Raw genomic sequence first — 19,649 nt, 5'->3', positions numbered from 1 at the left:
TTAATCGATTTTGAAACCCAAACTTGTACTTTTAATTGTGAACCCATTTGTAATCTTATTTCCGCTGCAACCCTGTGTATGTGATGTGTATTTGCTTAATCCCGCGATCTTGGTTGTGATGTTGATTTACCGAGGTTTTTCGGGACACTCGGCGGACTACCGGGTTTATATGAGTGAAAGTATGCGCATGTCAATGTGTTAGCGGAGACAGCCGTACTTGATCTTGTATAAATTGAGCGGTTCTGTTACGGACGCAGGCCTACAGTGCAGAGGATGGACGTATATCATCGCTGAGTACCCATTCCAAGTCCTTTCACGGATCGACCGTTCGTATCTGTGTCTGTCCCAAAAAAAATGCAAAGAAGCGTATCTCTGAAAATGTATCCATTTATAACACTATTTGTATGTCACTTTATGCATATCGGAGAGGCGCAGCGGAAGCGTGGTGGCCCGTAAAACACAGCTCACAGGATCGAAGTCCGTCATTTATTTTGCTTATTTTTCCCATTTTTTGTGGTGCCTGCTCAATATTTTTTGGTTTCCTTTTTTTGTGCTCCGGCCTATTTATTTGGTACCTGCTCACTTTTTCTGTTATCTTTGTCTGATGAGTGAGGACACACAGTTTACTTTCAAAAGAAAACTAATGACAGTCTTCTTTCAAAAAAAAGTGATGACACACAGCCCAAGTGTTGGATATATTATGGGCTTGGCCTGTATAATATTTAATAAATCAAATAAAATTATACGGTACATGCATTAAACGTTGTATGGTTTAACATCGTATGGGATTTTGACTGAACGTTTACTCGGCTTATATGGTTGAAAATTATTCATCTGAATTGAGAAGCTGAGAAAAGAACAAAGGGGTGCCACACGCGCGCGCCCCGCCGCCGCCACCCAGGCCGTGGGCGTGGGCCGGGCCGTGGCGAGGCAGACGAGCGAGCGGGCAGGCGTGGCCAGGTTTTGCCACTTAATCCACGTAATCACGGAAGTTTTCTCTCCTTAATGGTGGAGGCAAACTTATTGCGTCAGTTACCGTCTCTTCCGCTTCTCCGTCTCATGAGATTCTCCGCTGCATTTCTCGCATCCATAAATCTGTAATCCTCCGTCAGTCCAGATTTCCTGATTCGCTTCCGAGACAGACCACATCTCAGCAGCCCTCTAGCTTCCCCATCTCATACCTCTGCGCGCACGGAGAAGTGGGAGCGCAGGTGCCTCCGGAACCCTCGTCTGCCGATGAACCTTGCACGGGGTGTGCGGCGATTAGGTTTTTGGGGAGTGTTCCGCGACTGCTCGTTCGACATCTTCTTCCTCGCGGAACCCGTCTTCTTCCTGGAGATTCGTTCATGGGACTGCACTGCGAACACCGTCTTGCATCGACTATGGTCCGCGACTTCAAGCAACGCACTATGTCGACTAGTGCGAATGGAGCCTTCGATGCCCTCGGCATGGGACTCTCCGCTGGGTATAATCTTATCTCTATAACTACCATACTTTGTGTTCTTACTGTATCCATCTGTATGTCTTGTCTGCAAGCTATAGTGTTTGTTAGAGATCTACACATGCACATATATGCTGTCACGAACCTGCTGATGTTATATTTCTGGATTAAATTAAAAATGAAAATGCCTAAATATCTAACATTCAAAAAACCTAATCTTAGATAATTTTATGTCAGTGGTTTTGCTGCTGCTTTGAAGCCAAATAATTTTGATGGCAAGAATTTCATGATATGGCGTGCCAAAATGGTATTGTGGTTGACTGTGATGAATTGCTATCACGCTGCACAGGGGAAGCCTGAACAATTTACTCCTGAGGAGGAGCAAAAGTTCTTGGCTGCCGATAACCTATTTTGAGGCGCCGTGATTAGTGCACTTCATCCTAAGTATGAGAAAAACTACATATCTTGCATATCAGGCAAAGAATTGTGGGATGCTCTCGAGGCAAAATTTGGAGTTTCTGATGCTAGTAGTGAGTTGTATCTTATGGAGCAGTTGTATGACTATAAAATGGTTGGAAACCGTTCTGTAGTCGAACAGGCTCATGAGATACAGACGCTAGCAAAGGAACTAGAACATTTCCCATGTTTGTTGCCCGACAAGTTTATGGCCAGCGGTATAATCGCTAAGTTGTCACTTTTTTGGAGGGATTTTGCTACTTCTCTAAAACACAAGAGACAAGAGTTTAGCGTGGCTGAACTTATTGGATCTCTTGATGTTGAGGAGAAGGCGAGAGCAAAAGACAACCATGGAAAAGAAGTTGAGTCTTCCGCTGCTAATATGGTGCAGAAGAAAAACTCATTTGCATCCCGTAAAAAAAGAAGAAGAACATGCAAAAGAACAATAATGCAAAGCCTAAGCAGACTGTTCAGTTTAAGAAGAAAAATAACAAGAAAGGTGGAGGTTACTTTGTTTGCGGGAGTGATGAGCATTGGGCAAGTGTGTGCCCAGACTGCAAATATAAGCAAAAAAAGAAATTAGTAAACGTGGTGATTAGTGAGACTGGAGGAGGAACATCTGGGTATGGTAATTCTTTACCTTTTGTTCTTTCAGTTTGTCTTTCACCTGAGTAGTGGATGGATAGCGGTGCTAATATTCATGTGTATGTTGATGTTTCTTTGTTTACTTCCTATCAGGCCGGCAGGACTAGAGCCTTGCTGATGGAAAACGGTTCACAAGCGCGTGTTATTGGTGCTGGTACGGTCGTTCTGAAGTTTACTTCGGGAAAGACGATGCTATTAAAGAACGTGCAGCATGTCTCCTCTATCAAGAAAAATCTTGTTAGCGGTTCTCTAATGTGTCGCGATGGCTTTAAAATTGTGCTTGAGTCCAATAAGTGTGTTGTGTAGAGACATGAAACATTTGTTGGAAAATGTTATAATTGCGGAGGCTTATTCTGCTTATCTTTGCTTGATGATATGTGTAATAAAGTAGTGAACAATGTTAATGTTTCGGATGAGTTGAATATATGGCATTCATGATTTTGTCACATTAATTTTGGCTCTCACGCGGCTTGCAAATCTGAATTGAATCCTGAAATTTAACTTAGCCAAAGATTCTAAGTGTCAGGTGTGTGTGCAATCGAAGCAACTGCGCAAGCCTCACAAGGCTGCTGAGGCGAGGAACTTGGCACCATTAGAACTCGTTCATTCTGATTTATGCGAAATGGATGGTGAATTGACTAAAGGTGGTAGACGATACTTCATGACATTTATAGATGATTGTACTAGATTTTGCTACGTGTATTTATTAAAAACTAAAGATGAAGCGTTGCATTATTTTAAATTCTATAACTATAAAGCTAAGGTAGAAAATCAACTTGAGAAGAAAATCAAGCGTTTGCAGTCCGATCGCGGGGGAAAATATTTCTCAAATGAATTTTTTGAGTTTTGCGCGGTGCATGAAATTTTTTATGACATGACGCCACCATACTCACCATAGTCCAATGGGATTGCAGAGAGAAAAAACCGCACTCTAACTGATTTGGTTAATGTATGTTAGAGACTGCGGGACTATCTAAGGAATGGTGGGGTGAGGCTATATTGACAGCGTGTCATGTCCTGAATAGAGTGCCCACAAAAAACAAAGAAATTACACCATTTGAGGAATGGGAGAAGAAGAGATTAAATCTCTCTTACCTGCGAACTTGGAGTTGTTTGGCAAAGGTGAATGTGCCAATAAACAAAAAGCAAAAGCTTAGACCAAAAACTATTGATTGTGTTTTTCTTGGTTATGCTATTCACAGCGTGGGTTATAGATTTTTAATTATAAATTCTAGTGTTCCTGAGATGGCTATTGATATAATCATAAAATCTAGAGATGCTACATTTTTTGAGAATGAGTTTCCCATGAAAAATACACCTAGCATGACTGGTCATGAATTTATAATTCTTCATGAGCATGAAAATTTTACTCTGATAGAACAAATTAAGGAACCCTATATGTAAAATCATGTGGAGGATGATACTATAGTCACTAGAAAAAGTAAGAGACAGAGGACTGCAAAGTCTTTTGGTGATGACTATATTGGGTACCTTGTGGATGATACACCAACGACCATTGAAGAGGCATATTCCTCTCCCGATGCTGACTTATAGAAGGAAGCAATACGGAGTGAGATGGATTCTGTTATGTCTAATGAAACTTGGGAAATTATCGATCGTTCTTATGGGTGCAAGCCTATAGGGTGCAAATGGGTGTTCAAGAAAAAGCTTAGGTCTAATGGTACTATCGAGAGATACAAGGCAAGAATTGTGGCCAAGGGTTATACTCAAAAGGAAGGTGAGGATTTCTTTGATACTTATTCACCGGTTGCCCGATTGACCACCATTCGAGTTTTGCTTTCCCTGGCAGCCTCTTATGGTCTTATCGTTCATCAAATGGACGTTAAGACAACTTTTCTAAACGGAGAGTTAGAGGAGGAGATCTATATGGATTAGCCGGATGGGTTTGTAGCAAATGGTCAAGAAGGCAAGGTGTGTAAATTATTAAAGTTATTATATGGCCTAAAACAAGATCCTAAGCAGGGCATGAGAAGTTCGACATAACTTTAACATATGTTGGCTTTGTTGTGAATGAAGCTGACAAATGTGTGTATTACCGGTATGGTGGGGGTGAAGGACTTATTTTGTGCTTATATGTTGATGACATACTGATCTTTGGATCCAGCCTCAAAGTGATTGAGGAGGTGAAAGAATTTTTATCTAAAATTTTTTAGATGAAAGATTTGGGAGAGGCTGATGTTATTCTTAATATCAAGCTTCCGAGGGAAGGTGATGGTGGAGTAACTCTGTTACAATCCTACTATATGGAAAATATGTTGAGTCGCTTTGGGTTTAGTGACTGTGCACTTGCTCCTACACCTTATGACCCGAGTGTGCTATTGAGGAAAAATCGGAGAATAGCAAGGGATCAGTTAAGATATTCCCAGATCATTGGTTCACTCATGTATCTTGCAAATGCAACAAGGCCTGACATCTCATTTGCTATGTGCAAGCTGAGCCGGTTTGTGTCAAACCCGGGAGATGATCACTAGCGTGCTCTTGAGAGAGTGATGCGCTATCTAAAGAGCACTATGAGCTATGGTATTCATTATACCGGACACCCGAAGGTGTTGGAAGACTATTGTGATGCCAACTGGATCTCTGATGCTGATGAGCTTTATGCCACAAGTGGATATATGTTTTCGCTTGGAGGTGGTGCTTTCCTAGAAGTCTTGCAAGCAGACTATCTTAATGAAGTCTACAATGGAAGCAGAACTCATAGCATTAGACACCGCTGGCTCTGAGGCCGAGTGGCTTTGTGATCTCCTTTTGGATTTATCGGTTGTTGAAAACCCCATACCGACTATTTCTATAAACTGCGATAACCAGACTATGATTACGAAGGTTAAGAGTTCTAAGGATAACATGAAGTCAACGAGGCATGTTAAGAGACGACTAAAATCTGTCAGAAAATTGAAAAACTCTAGAGTAATAGCGTTGGACTATGTTCACACGTCTAACAATCTGGCAGATCAATTCACTAAGGGTCTATCACGTAATGTGATAGAAAGTGCATCGAGAGAGATGGGGTTGAGACCCACATGAAATTTACTATAGTGGTAACATGTTTTATGTGATCGGAGATCCTATGAGTAGGATGGTGAAACAAGCTAGTAGTAAATTATGAGGAAAGATTCTTAGTAAGACTCATTTCTGATGTATATCTTTCCTTTCTGTAAGGCAGGTTGGCTTTCACCTTAATGTGTTCCAAGTGGCTTGCTAAAGCAAAGATATTGTCCTACAGAACATCTTATGAGGAACACACTTATATGAGTCAGACTGCTGGTCACAGTCTATGAGATTTAGGTGATCTCTAAATACTCATAAAAGGCACTAGAGTATGACTTATATGCTTCAACTAGAGGGGATGCCTTTTGCACCCTAGTATCAGCTAAGGACTTTAATGACATTCACCTCACATAAAACTGTCAATTCAAGGCTTAGTCCATTATTCAGTTGTGACTGAGTGAAACTATTGCTCTACATGGAAGTTCAACTTAACAGTCTCCATCGAAACACTGGTATATAAAAGAAATGTGGCTCTGATACTACTTTGTTACAAACTCTAGAGTTTGGTGGGGATTGTTGATATATTATGGGCTTGGCCCGTATAATATTTAATAAATCAAATAAAACTCTATGGTACGTAACATTAAACGTTGTATGGTTTAACACCGTATAGGATTTTGACTGAACGTTTACTCAGTTTATATGGGTGGAAATTATCCATCTGAATTGAGAAGATGAGAAAAGGACAAAGGGGTGCCACGCACGCGCGCGCCGCCGGCGGCCGGGCCGTGGGCGCGGGCGCGGGCCGAGGCTGTGGCCGTGGCGAGGCAGGCAGGCGGGCGGCGAGCGAGCGGGCGGTCATGGCTAGGTTTTGCCACTTAATCCACATAATCACGGGAGTTTCTCTCCTTGATGGTGGAGGCGACCTTATTGCGCCAGTTACCGTCTCTTCCGTTTCTCCGTCTCCTGGGATTCTCCACTGCCTTTCTCCCCTCCCATCGCAGCCATAATCTATAGTCCTCCGTTAGTCCAGATTCCCTGATTCGCTTCCGAGACAGACCACATCTCAGCAGCCCTCTGGCTTTCTCGTCCCGTACCTCTGCGCGCGTGGAGAAGCGGGAGAGTAGTGCCTCCGGAACCCTCGTCCACCTACGAACCTTGCACGGGGTGTGCGGCGATTAGGTTTTTGGGGAGCGATTCCGCGACTGCTCATTCGACATCTTTTTCCTCGTGGAACCCGTCTTCTTCCTGGAGATCCGTTCGTGGGACTGCACTGCGAACACTGTCCTGCATCGACTGTGGTCCGCGACTTTGAGCAACGCACTATGTCGACTAGTGCGAATGGAGTCTCCGATGCCCTCGACATGGGATCCTCCGCTAGGTATAATCTTATCTCTATGACTATCGCACTTTGTGTTCTTACTATATACATCTGTATGTCTTGTCTGCATGCTGTAGCGTTTATTAAAAATATACACATGTATATATATGTTGTCACGAACCTGCTGATGTTATATTTCTGGATTAAATTGATAATGAAAATGTCTAAATATTTAACACGAAGTCAAGGCTTGGGTATCGGTGCAAATTATTCCGAACACACTAGCAAATAAACATCATGTCTTCACTTTCACCAAACCCTGATCCTTGATGCAGCATCAGAAGGCTATGAGAAAACTTGTTTGCAACCATGTATTTGTATAGTGGCACAATTTTGCAACGACATACAGACAGATCGAGTAAACAAACCGCCAAAATTGATCAGCGACACGTTCGAGAACAACCAGTACAAGTTACGAACACCGCCTTAGCCTAGGGGGAGGATGACGATGAAATCTTGCTGGTACGGATTACGGGCAGGGCTATCTTACAGCAAAGCTGGCGGCCAAACCGCACCACACAATCGTGTCAAAATTTACTAAAATTTAGTCCCTATTACATCGAATATTTGACATTAATTTAGAGTATTAAACGTAGATTAATTACAAAATTAATTGTACAGATTGAGACTAATTTATTAGTCATACAGATTGAGATTAATTTATCAGATGAATCTATTAAACCTAGTACTAGTTAGGCTCATGTTTAGTCTTTAAACTTTAGTCTCTCCCCTCTCCTAGTTACTACTTTCACCTGCTGTTCCTTCCCTAGTAAATGTGCTGCACCGCTGTCGCTTTCTTTCGTAGTTCCCTCTGGAGTGCCTCCTGACGAGTAACATCACCACAGGTCTGCGGGGCATGAGACGTACGTGTCTTCACATCGTTCTGGCCCACACTGTTGTGCCTCATTGGAGCATCCCAGGCGCCACAAGAGTCAGTGGCACAAAACCAGCTTCCGCCACCTGTAGGTGTATGGCCTTGTTTAAATGTAGCATTTTGTTTGTATTTGATAATTATTATTCAATCATGGCTTAACTAGACTCAAAAGATTCGTCTCGTAATTTACAATCAAACTGTGTAATTAGTTATTTTTTTTATCTACATTTAATACTCCATGTATATGTTTAAAGATTTGATGTGATGGAAAGAGAGTGAAAAAACTTAAACAAGGCCTATGTCTTCTTTCTGCAGTTTGGCACTAGTTTGCTTCGGTGCTTCTCCTACTGCAACAGATCCTTCTATCACATCACCAGAGACAGACCATCGTCCAACAGATGTGATCTTCACATTTGCTGACGTTCCTAACAAGCTATCAGGAGCAATTACCAGCACTGGGCATGAACATGATTAGCAATCAGTGACAAGCCATAGCTGAAAGTACTGTTACTGATTTGGTGTAAGAGAAAAATACTGTTCATTGGCTGATAAGTCATAGCTTATAAGCCAAACACGATCAAGCGAACAGGCCGAAGAATTGGTATGCACTTTAGCACTTACCAAGTGAACACCATCAGTCGCAATCTCGGTGATCCAGCAGCCTGTTCGCTTGCTCGTATATGATCGTGAATTATAAGTTGGAACAGTATTTTTCTTTCACACCAAACCAGCCAGCAGTAAATAATCCATGATCGTTTACGACGAAACGAACATGCTGCAGATCCTCTCTAATTTGCCTTCCATTCCTTGGTATGGTGAAAATGATTCGAAAACTGAAGTCAATTCACGACTCCGCTTTTTCACTTCATTGCTGGGTACCTTCTTCATCCTAGCAGCAGGCGTCCCTACAAAAAAAAACATTGTAGATGTACATGTAGGAAAAGAATATCGACAATCAATACTTGTAGTTTTACGGAACATTGTGGCTTTTGAAAGAACAAGTTACCTGGTCTGGGGTAAAATTGTGAAATGTGGACTTGAGGGAATTGATATTCCTTCACGAGGTTAACAGTCTCAGAAAAATCTTCATCAGTCTCACCTGAAAATAGGATGTCAGTTCAGTGCAAACTATTAGCAGCAACATCTTTTGTGGCATTCAATTAATAAAATATCATTCAGATGTACTTATAAATAATAACTAAGAGCGAATTGCTAAACTGAGAACTTGCTTAGCGTACCAGGGAAGCCACAGATAATATATCTGTAGCAATTTGCATTCCAGGGACAAGCTCACACAGAGTGTCAACTACCTTTCTGAACTCGCCAAAAGCGTATTCACGATTCATTGACTGGGATGTGCAATCATACACCGAGTCAGATCCAAGTAAAGACAGAAAGAATATTCATGTTGTATGTTTGCTGCTAAAAAGCTTTCCAGAACAAGTGTTGAAAGGAGGATTTTGTACCGATATCCCCTCCTGAAAATTTTGCAAGCCAGAAGTAAATTAACATGTAATTACCACATGTATCTACAATTAGAAGACCCAGAAAGAATTGGACATCGAGATTACCATAAGCACCAGTCTCTTCGCTGCTCAACCAGATCTCCCGGACACCTTCGGAGACAACATTTTTCACACGATCCACCTACAATAGATTGAAGATCAAATGATTTACTTGGAGTTTAAAGCAACAGCAGCAAGCTGTCAATAGTATGTGCAGGCGCCTAAACATCCCCCTTTTTTTTGCGAGGACTAAACATCCCACATTAATAGGAAGAATCTCGATAAACTTGTTATTTCTTACCTGTAAGTATAGTTTTACCAAGTCAGAAATAAAGTTACAGGATATGTTAACTACAAAAAGCTTACTATATTTTTTTAACCGTAAAACTACACGAAGCTACTATAGCTTACCATTGCTAAGGGATGCTGTGGGCGGCCCTACCGGCACTAGAAGTAAGCAACTAGCATACGAAAACGTGTGAGACAGATGTAAGCACGCACCCGCTGCCCGTTGGCATGTAGTTTGGGGTGTCCTTCCTGTCGTTCCTGGTATTAGTGGCCCCAGAGACATACACAACTAGCGGTTATAAGTGTGCTAAAAAAAATTAATAGCGGTTATAAGTTTGAACCATTGTTGTGGAGCCTGACGCGTAACCAGCTGCCACATGAATAAATCGAACACGGCACAACGTTTCTCATCAAAATGGTTCTGGATTCTGATATAATATATTCTGAAACAGAGCACAACTGAGGCCTCTCTTCTTTTTGGACTGATGAGGGGCAGGGCACACTGCAGACTGGTCCAGTGGTCCCCTGGTTCTCGCTCCTCAGACAACAAAAGGCACAGCCAAATGCACGAAAATAGACAGTCATCAAGCAAACAGCCAGCACAAGAAATACGGCACTCTATGGTGCAAGGCTAGGAGCACAAGTTGCACAACATTGTTTATTAAACAATAGACTATATACAGATCACTTCCGCAAAGATTGTTGCTGAAAGAAACATACATCTCCCACCTGACCACCTACACCCTCAGGTTTGTTGCTGCTAAAGATAACAATTACCGAACCACAATTGATGCGTACAAATGCCCGAACCTCAATACCAGGGCATGGGCATCTTAATGGCACTATATACATTCATTACATACATAGTCCTAACTACTAGCTAAGTAGTTGAAGGAGAGGCAAGGCACCGTCCATCTTGCAGCTGACCGGTTCTTTCTTCGAACCAGGGACCTGCTAAATAAGCCATGGATAGTTGGATACTCCTACCAAACGGCACAGACAAATGGGAAATGGCACGCAGATGCCAGAGTGCCCCTTCCAGGTGGCTCATGCTGGCATGGCAGTCCAAAGGCCTCCAAAACTCAAGGCGATTGAATGCCAACCACAACTTCAGCCCACAGAGCAATGATGGGCATTTACCCCCCATAATCAATGGTGGAAACAACAAAATTAGAGGGACGTTAGCACTCTGCAGTCTTTGTTGAAAGAGTCATTCAGACAGTGAGTTTACAGCGCTCAGCTTGCTGCTGTCACTGCTAGCAGGTAACTTTGACTTGGATGTCAGCTTCTTTGCCTCCCCATATGTGTAAATGTAAATCTTTTTCACCATTCTGCAAAACTCACTGAAGGAAGATGCATTGCACAGGGATTAGGACTTCAATAATGGGGAAAAAAAAGTACTTGTTTCATACAAAGATGAAGGGTTCTTACTCCCAAGGATCATCCCCAACAAGCATCATGTCATCCTCATCATCAGTGAAAATGACCCGCCATTTCTTGAGTGTGGAACCTAGCTCCCCGTGGATGTCAAACATCGCCTCCAACTTCTGGCAAAGATCACTGTAGCCACTAAGCTTTGTCAGGTCTACAGCCCTTCCAACTGCCATTCCATGCATAATTACCTGTTTGCACAACATTAATCAGTTACCCAGTGAACCACAAGCAAGAATAGAACCCAATGAGAAAAAAACTAATGTGATATAAAATCACCTTGGTGCAGCTCCTCACTTGCCGGCTTTGGGATTCAAGAGGTGAACGCTCACTGCTAGCTGCTGGGGCATCAGAATTGTTGACATCAGATGGCTGTGAGAGCTTATCCGAGTTCAACTCTACAGAGGCAGCAGTCTGCTCATAACCAACACCTGGAGCAGTAACCACAGCTGAGCATATATCAATTCCAAACAATCTGCAACCACCAGAACTTGGCTCTTGCTTCTTTTCAACTATGACTGTGTTGGTGCTAGCAGCACAGGAGTCAGCTCTTGTATCCCTTGCTGACCAGTAGAACTGGCTGGTTAGCATGGATGGCTCATTCTTTGAATTGAAACTGACGTTTGATGAAGATGAGAAGGTTGACGTGGGGATTGAAGGAAATAACTCTCGAGCCCGTTGAGGTTCCGAAAATGAGAGTGTACGGGATGATTCAGTTGGAGATTTCCAGAGTCCTAACATGAATGCCACAAGAACTCAGATACAGTAGGAGAGCACATCGTATTCATATCCAAGAATGCTTATGGTATCCATGAACTGAGCATTCTAGAAGCTGAACCATATTTCATAACAAGTATTAAGGGACTCCTTACCAAAACCCGAAGGCAGTTCTGAAACCATACAAGGTGAAGCTGGGGGTCGTGGACGCTTAGTCCTTAATGGAGGTTGAGGGGATTGTGGATTAGCTGCACCCAGGGGCTCCACTTCCCATGGTGAGATTCTATCTGGACGAAGAATGGATGAAGGTTCATCCCATTGAACCTGGTAAAAATTACAGTTTAGGTTAACATTTAGAAGATAAAGAAAATAAATATAATGAATCACTCTGCACAATTTGCAGATAGCACACTACTAATTTAACAAAGAAAAAAATTGTCATTACCTTTAGAGATCTCCAGTCAGAATCTGCCCACAGAGATTTTGACATTGCCGGCAAACTGCCGATGCCAATAATTGTTCCACTGAACCTGTAATCAGAGACAGAAATGTTAATTTGCTCCCAGCATAAATAAAATGTTTAAATGAAAGCAAGTCCAAACCATACCTTCTATCAGGAGCCTCATCACCTTCAAATCTCATCTTAAACCTCATTCCAACAGATATTTTCTGCTTCTTAGCTTCAAGGTACTTGTTAACACTCACAATAAAATCAGATCGGCTAGTTCTGGGAACACAGAAAAGGAGCATAAAGTTTAGCGGGCAAGATCATTAATGCTAACTAGGACAACCGTAGTAGGTAACTTTGGTGCAACGAAAAGGGCAAGGGATAAGACATCACTCAATGGATGCAGTAGCTAGTTAGCTACAAACAAAAGGCTTGTTTACAACTGAAGCAGAGTAAAGAACTGACTTTGAAGTTTGAAACAGAGTGAAATTAGCAAATAGAAAGTACAGTCAAATACACAGAACAGTTGGACATCCATTAATAAGTGTACTGCAGTCAAATGTAGCGCGTGTTTAGTTCCAACCCCAAATTCCCAAAAAGTGCTACAGTAACCATCACATCGAATCTTGCGATACGTGCATGGAGCATTAAATGTAAATGAAAAAAAAAAACTAATTGCACAGTTTGGTTGGAAATTACGAGACGAACGTTTTGAGCCTAATTAGTCCATGATTCAACACTAATTGCCAAATAAAAACGAAAGTGCTACAGTAGCCCAAATTCCCAAATTCACCAAACTAAACACACGCGTATAGATAAAGCAAACAAAAAATATCAAACCTTGGTTTGTAGAAAACAGAAAAGAGGGTTCCAGTGGAGATGGCATGGGAGGCTGTGGCCAAGACTCCAAGGTGCATGCTGTGGCTTGATATGACAGATGCCGGCATGCTATTTACTTGTCTCATGAGCCTCCTTACACCAACCCGTAGCTCACCATTTTCACCCCTGCCATTCAGCAGAACAATAATTAGTAAAAAATAATCCATAATGAGTACAGAAATATATAAGTTCATCCCTGTTGGAATCCGGGATCCTGCTAGGTTGTAGCCGAAGGAGGTGGGAAGCCGGGGCTTCGGTTCCCGGTGACGGCGAGGCTGAGACGGCGTGTGGAAAGGCTGGGGTGACAGGGAGGAAGCGGGAGAGATTATTCAATCTCCAGCTCGTCTGGTGGCCAGGCCCAGGCCCAGGTGCGTGCCCCTCTCAGCCACTGCATGCTGCGCCTGAACTAATTGACGGAGATCCTATACTCCTCAGCCATGCTGGTGACCAGGGCCAAGTCCAGGCACCTCTCAGCCATGCATGCTGGTGACCAGGACCAGGACCAGGTCCAGGCGCCTCTCAGCCACTGGTATATACTACGCCACTACGCCTACCATAACATCTCTCCCTCCCTCGACAAACAGCTGAAATGTCAGGAACACGTCGCAGAAGGTGTCGACAGGCTCCCATGTAGCCTCTGCCTCAGGCAGTCCCGGCAGTGACATCATCGGCACCCTCATCCTGAGAGTCGCCGTTGTCGTAGTCAGTCACCTCCAAGTAGAAGAGGCGCTAGCACTTGTGGATGCACACATACTGCTCGTCGCAGTTGTAGCAGAGGCCTTGCCGGCGACGTTCAGCGAGCTCGGCTGGTGATAGACGACGGTATGGGCACGGTGGAGCCAGGGAGCGGAGCAGGCAGTGCAAGCAGCTGAGGCGCTGCCGGCAGCGCGGCGACGGGTGGTGCAGCAGACGTCCAGCATGGCCACAAGTGCCAGCGCCTCTTCTACTTGGAGGTGACCGACTACGACAACGATGACTCTCAGTCTCAGGATGAGGGTGCTGACCATGGCACCACCAGGACTGCCTGAGGTGGAGGCTACATGGGAGCCTATCAACACCTTCCGCGACGCGTTCCCGACGTTTCAGCTCGAGGACGAGCTGTTTGTCGAGGGGGGGAGAGATGTTATGGTAGGCGTAGTATACGTTTCAGCTCGAGGACGAGATGTTTGTCGAGGGAGGGAGAGATGTTATGGTAGATGTTATGCCCAGGACTAGTGGCTGAGAGGCACCTGGACCTGGTCCTGGTCACCAGCATGCATGGCTGAGAGGCACCTGGACTTGGCCCTGGTCACCAGCATGCAGTGGCTGAGGACTACAGGATCTCAGTCATTTAGTTCAGGCGCAGCATGCATTGGCTGAGAGGGGCACGCACCTGGGCCTAGGCCTGGCCACCAGACTCCCTAGACGATAGGCTCAGTCAAGTTGGATTAGTTCAAGTGTTCATTAGGATTTGGCTAAAGCCTAGACTCTATTGTTAATAAAGACAAGATGGAGACTGAATAATCTCTCCCGCTCCCTCCCTGTCACCCCTGCCTTTCCACACGCACACACAGAGAGACAGCACTGCGTCTCAGCCTTGCCGCTGCCAGGAACCAAAGCCCCAGCCTCCCACCTCCTTTGGCTACAACCTACTTAGGATTCCGGATTCCAACAATCCCCAATTAAACCAAAAGCTGGGTGACAGGAGCAAAATGCACCAAAGCTCTCCAGTTATCATGCTCTGGGAGTCAGGGTATTGTACCTCATGAAGATAAATGCATCCCCAGCAACCAATCTTTTTGAGCTAACAAAGACACTCCAGCCAGTGGTAAGGAGATGCCTCTTGGGTTGCCCTGAAAGAAACATGGGAAGGCAGGCATGAGACTAAAAAATGGAAATGGAACTACAGAATATTTCTCTGTGTTTATGCAACGCTAGAGCAGATTACATCAAAATTAAGAGATATAAATACAAATTAAGAAAGGCTATTTTTCAACAAAAGGAATTTTCAAGCATAGTGAAGAGTGCAAATCACCTCGAAAAATGTGCCGAAAATGCCATTCAGTGCCATGGAGATCTTTGGCAACCAGTTCTTGGCAAGGTGGATTCTGAGACATGTCCTACAAAAGGTTACATGCAGTAATATATCTGCTACTCAAGAAATCTCTTTGAGTCATACAATGACTTTGATGCTAACCAGCTGAGGAAGACATTCTTCAGCATGCCTCCGAGGAACAGAAAAACCGCCATGAGTGCTCGTATCTGAAGCTGTCAGTGTCTTGCAGAAGGAATGGGCAGTGCATTTTTCAGGTTCTTGTGGTTCAGGGTCCAGGCTGGTGAGTTCGTTTTGCTGATCAAACATATTTAGGAAAATAACAAATCAATGTATGCACATGTAATTATGTAAAAAGGCAATGAAGTAGTACCAAACCAAAAACAGAAATGAAAGAATATTCTCAAGAGTAAAATTATGCAGACTTACATCAACTTCTGGTTGCAACATAATTTGAGCATAAACTTCATCTGAATCAGCTTCAGCCTGAATTGCAAAGTTTAAAAGATTGACCACAATTATAAGATTTCTCAGTTCAGTACCTAGAATAACCAATCCCCCAAAACACACATGCAAGGAGGTTGCACCAGACAGATTCTAAAAAACACACTGACCCGTAGTTCCACGTTGACGACACTGCATAGGATCTTGGGTGGTAGATTGAACATCGGTAAGTACTGATCAAGCTGCTGGTGTGTAGACGCCTCAAGCTATAAAAGAAATCATCAACAATTTGAGGAAAAGAAACCCCAAATGCATGTGCACACGGAGGCACCACAAAATACAAGATTGATCAAACCAGTGAATACCTGCTCCATATGGCCCTGGGGGAAGTAATAGACGCGCTCGCCTTGTCTAGGTACTGTGACCAACGGCCCAGCACACGCATGCCACAGCTCCCGGTACAGGGCGTCACTAGGCATTCCTCCTGAATAGAAGCAATTAATTTGCATCAATGGGTCATCAGAGCAAATACAGAACCTACAGAAATAGTTCTTTTGCTCTATTCTATGAGATAGTTCTGATTTTGTAAATACTAATCATGAGCTATCTGAACCATTACAAAGAATGCAAAGTTGCAAACTGAACCGGAGCGCATGGATCCACCACATCAAAAATATCTCATTCCAGAGGCAACAATACTGGTGCTAAACTAGCCACATATAGCAGACACTAAAAATCAAAGTAACAGATCTAGATTTGTGATGAGGTTGTCTACTACGCAACCATGTGTTTTATGCAGTTTCAACGCATAAATTTTTTTGCATCATAGGACTAAAATCCTACAGCCTCCACCTTTCTTCTACCTCCAGCATCCAGCTTCCACATATCACAGTTTTTTTTTTATGGAAGGACAAATCATAGATCCGCCGCCGCCATGGCGGGCGCCGGGGCGAGCTCGCCGGTCGCCGTCGTCGCCGTCGTCGGTGGTCACCGGTGAGAAAGAGAGGGAGAGATACAAAAGAATCCATGTGTTTTTTTTTTTCTAAAAAACATGTGTGTTGTATAGCATTTCTGTTTGTGATAGGTCCCTGATCCAAACTTTTCCCCATTTGAGAACTGGTGACAAAACGTGGTCAAAATATGAAACTGCTCTGTCGACACTTGACAGAGAACAAATCTACACGATTCATCGAGAGTTGGAAAGCCAAATTAGGAAAATTGTTGGTCCCCGCCTAGAATTTTCGTTTACCGATACCAACTGAAATTACGAGAATTCTGCGACGTTTTCCACACAAATTAGTCAACTATCGAAGTCCACCCAACGAACTCGACCCTATCCAGGCCCCAGTGCCTCAGTAGTTTCGCACAAGCCAATTTAGCGGAACCGCAGCAAATCCAAAGAAGGCATACTGTAGCTTCCAAGTACAGGACAATAGTATAGGAACGAGAAATTCAGCTAGACTGCTAGAGACAGGAATCCCAACCTGAGCCAGCAGCCGCTCCAGGGTTGGGCGCGTCCATCGCCGTGGCCATATCTTACAAGCCAGACGCCTCAAAAATGGCTAGCGAGACCAAACAGCAGGAGGTGGGCAGTCCTCGCTACCCGCTGGTGCAGACGTGCAGCACTATCCGCGCTGCGGGCGGCTGAGCTCCATGGATCTGCCCCGACGACGGCCGCGGGAACACGCACAACCAGACCAGACCTTCTGCACAGCTCACTGGCCCCACCTGCGTGCTGAGCTCCGGGAGGCTGACGACTCGTCGGGGGAGCTCGCTGGCGCCGCGGGCGTGGTGGGATCCGGGTCGCCGGGGAAGGGTCGAAGGGAAGGGAAGGCGGGGGTGAGCGAGCGCGGCGTGTGTGGCGTGGAGGAGACGAGGCGGCTTGCGTTGAGGGAGGCGGGGGGAGGTCTGAGCCTGGGCAGGTGAGGTGGCCGCGGACTTGACTGTACTCCTCTCCTCTGGCTGGCCTCGACAGCGAGCGGCGGTCGCGGTCGCGGCGGCAAGGAGGAGGCAGGAGGCAGCAGCGGAGTGGAGGGTGAGGGCGCCGAGAGAGACGAGTGGAATTGGATGGATCAGTGGATGGGTGGCCTGCCCGCGGGAGACTTTGGCATTTCACCCGTGCTCCAAAACTGCGGGAGACTGAGACATTTCACCCATCCTCCAAAACTGCGGGAGACTTTGGGTCCAAAATTGATTTTGGCTCCAAAAATGGTTTTGCATTTTTATGGTTTCGCTCGTTTATCATTATAAGACTAGTGTAATCCACTGAAATATACTTCGAGTAGTTTTAATTCATAGAAAAAAAAAAAAGAAGGCACATCGTTCCGGTTCTACCCATGCCTGCTTTCTCACCGCATGCCGTGTCCGGCCGCGTATGCTCACAGCGCTGCTCCGCACACCGCCAATGAGACGCAGCAGGGAGGAGGCCCGGACGAGCAGCATGAAAAACAGGAGGTCGGTCTCCGTGATGGGCGCTGTGGGGCGGGGAGCAAGGGCCGCTGCCGGCGTCAGGGGTGGAGGGCACGACACCGGTGGAGGAGGCTGCGCAAGGAGCAGACCCACGAGCGGCGTTGTGCGAGTCACCGTCGGGTCGGGCTGTTCGAGCTGCCGCGCGCCTGTGCGCGAGCAGCCGTCGAGCTTTTTGTCAGGACAGGAGGGTGGAACGATGAGCCTCAACGTGCTGCTCCTCCATGCGCTCGGCTCTGGCCACCTCAGGTCGCTCATCGAAGCGGGGAACCACCTGGTTGCCCACGGCACCGGCTGTGGAGACGACCACCTCGGCCGAGAGTTCACGGTGACCGTCCTCGTCGTACAGCCGCCGACGCCAGAGTCGGCATCCGAGGTGGCGCGCACGTCCGGCGCGTGCGGCGTCGGGCATTGGTGTCCGGTTCAACCACCTCACGGCCTTGGAGCCCCTCGTGGACTGCGTCGGCGTGCGTCCGTGGTTCGACGTGCAGCCGCGGGCGTCGATGGTGTTCCTCTGCTTCGGGTCTGGGTCGGACGAGCAGCATGAAAAGCAGGAGGTCGGTCTCCGTGATGGGCGCTGTGGGGCGGGGAGCAAGGGCCGCTGCCGGCGTCGGGGGCGGAGGGCACGACGCCGGTGGAGGAGGCTGCGCAAGGAGCAGACCCACGAGCGGCGTTATGCGAGTCACCGTCGGGTCGGGCTGTTCGAGCTGCCGCGTGCCTGTGCGCGAGCAGCCGTCGAGCTTTTTGTCAGGACAGGAGGGTGGAACGATGAGCCTCAACGTGCTGCTCCTCCATGCGCTCGGCTCTGGCCACCTCAGGTCGCTCATCGAAGCGGGGAACCACCTGGTTGCCCACGGCACCGGCTGTGGAGACGACCACCTCGGCCGAGAGTTCACGGTGACCGTCCTCGTCGTGCAGCCGCCGACGCCAGAGTCGGCATCCGAGGTGGCGCGCACGTCCGGCGCGTGCGGCGTCAGGCATTGGTGTCCGGTTCAACCACCTCACGGCCTTGGAGCCCCTCGTGGACTGCGTCGGCGTGCGTCCGTGGTTCGACGTGCAGCTGCGGGCGTCGGTGGTGTTCCTCTGCTTCGGGTCCGGGTCTCCGGGAGCCTGGGCTGGTTTGACGCCGCGCGAGGCCCTCCCGTGGCCGGCTCGTGGCACTTCCTGTGGGCGCTGCGCGGCCCTCCCACGGCCGGCTCGCGGCACCCATCGCGGCGCTTGTATGGCCTGGGGCGGTGGCGGCGCTTAGATGGCTGGGCAGAGGCGGGATGCGGCACCTGTGCGTCGATCCGTTTTGACCACGAACGGGGAACGGTGACTGTCGTATAAGGAGAAAGCAGGCAGGGTAGAACATGAAGGACATGTCTTCTTCTTTTTTCCATGAATTAAAACTATCTAAAGTATATTTTAGCGGGTTATACTAGTTTCATAATGATAAACGAACGAAACCGCTTGATGGGATGATAAAAATACGAAACCAGTTTTGGATCACGTGTGAAATGCCAAAGCCTCTGCGCGAGGTGGGTGGGTGTACGGGGTGGCTACTTGGGAACAGGTTGGCGCTGCTCGGTTCTTTCCGTAGAAGTAAAAGCTTTCACGGGCGAGTGGCTGGCTCCGGGTGGCCCCCACCCGG

The 19,649-nt window shown here is 46.2% G+C and overlaps 1 protein-coding gene and 1 pseudogene across 1 annotated transcript; both read right to left on the bottom strand.

Moving 5' to 3' along the window:
* Window positions 1-8,377: 8,377 nt before the first annotated feature.
* LOC136495306 (uncharacterized) lies at window positions 8,378-9,825 on the bottom strand (annotated as a pseudogene).
* Window positions 9,826-10,231: 406 nt separating this feature from the next.
* Window positions 10,232-17,649, bottom strand: LOC136495305 (auxin response factor 9-like). Its single transcript, XM_066491264.1, has 14 exons — window positions 17,035-17,649; window positions 15,916-16,034; window positions 15,721-15,816; window positions 15,536-15,592; window positions 15,251-15,403; window positions 15,089-15,173; window positions 14,816-14,906; window positions 13,036-13,200; window positions 12,355-12,474; window positions 12,193-12,277; window positions 11,903-12,071; window positions 11,310-11,764; window positions 11,031-11,221; window positions 10,232-10,942 (listed from the first exon to the last, which is right to left on the bottom strand). The coding sequence occupies exons 1-14, from the start codon at window positions 17,081-17,083 to the stop codon at window positions 10,810-10,812; spliced, it is 1,968 nt and encodes a 655-aa protein (XP_066347361.1). The 5' UTR covers window positions 17,084-17,649; the 3' UTR covers window positions 10,232-10,809.
* Window positions 17,650-19,649: the final 2,000 nt, after the last annotated feature.

This window comes from Miscanthus floridulus, chromosome 12, assembly GCF_019320115.1.
Source record: "Miscanthus floridulus cultivar M001 chromosome 12, ASM1932011v1, whole genome shotgun sequence".
Classification (NCBI taxonomy): Eukaryota; Viridiplantae; Streptophyta; class Magnoliopsida; order Poales; family Poaceae; genus Miscanthus; species Miscanthus floridulus.
Note: the sequence above shows the minus strand (reverse complement) of the source record. Positions and strands in the feature narration are given on the sequence as shown.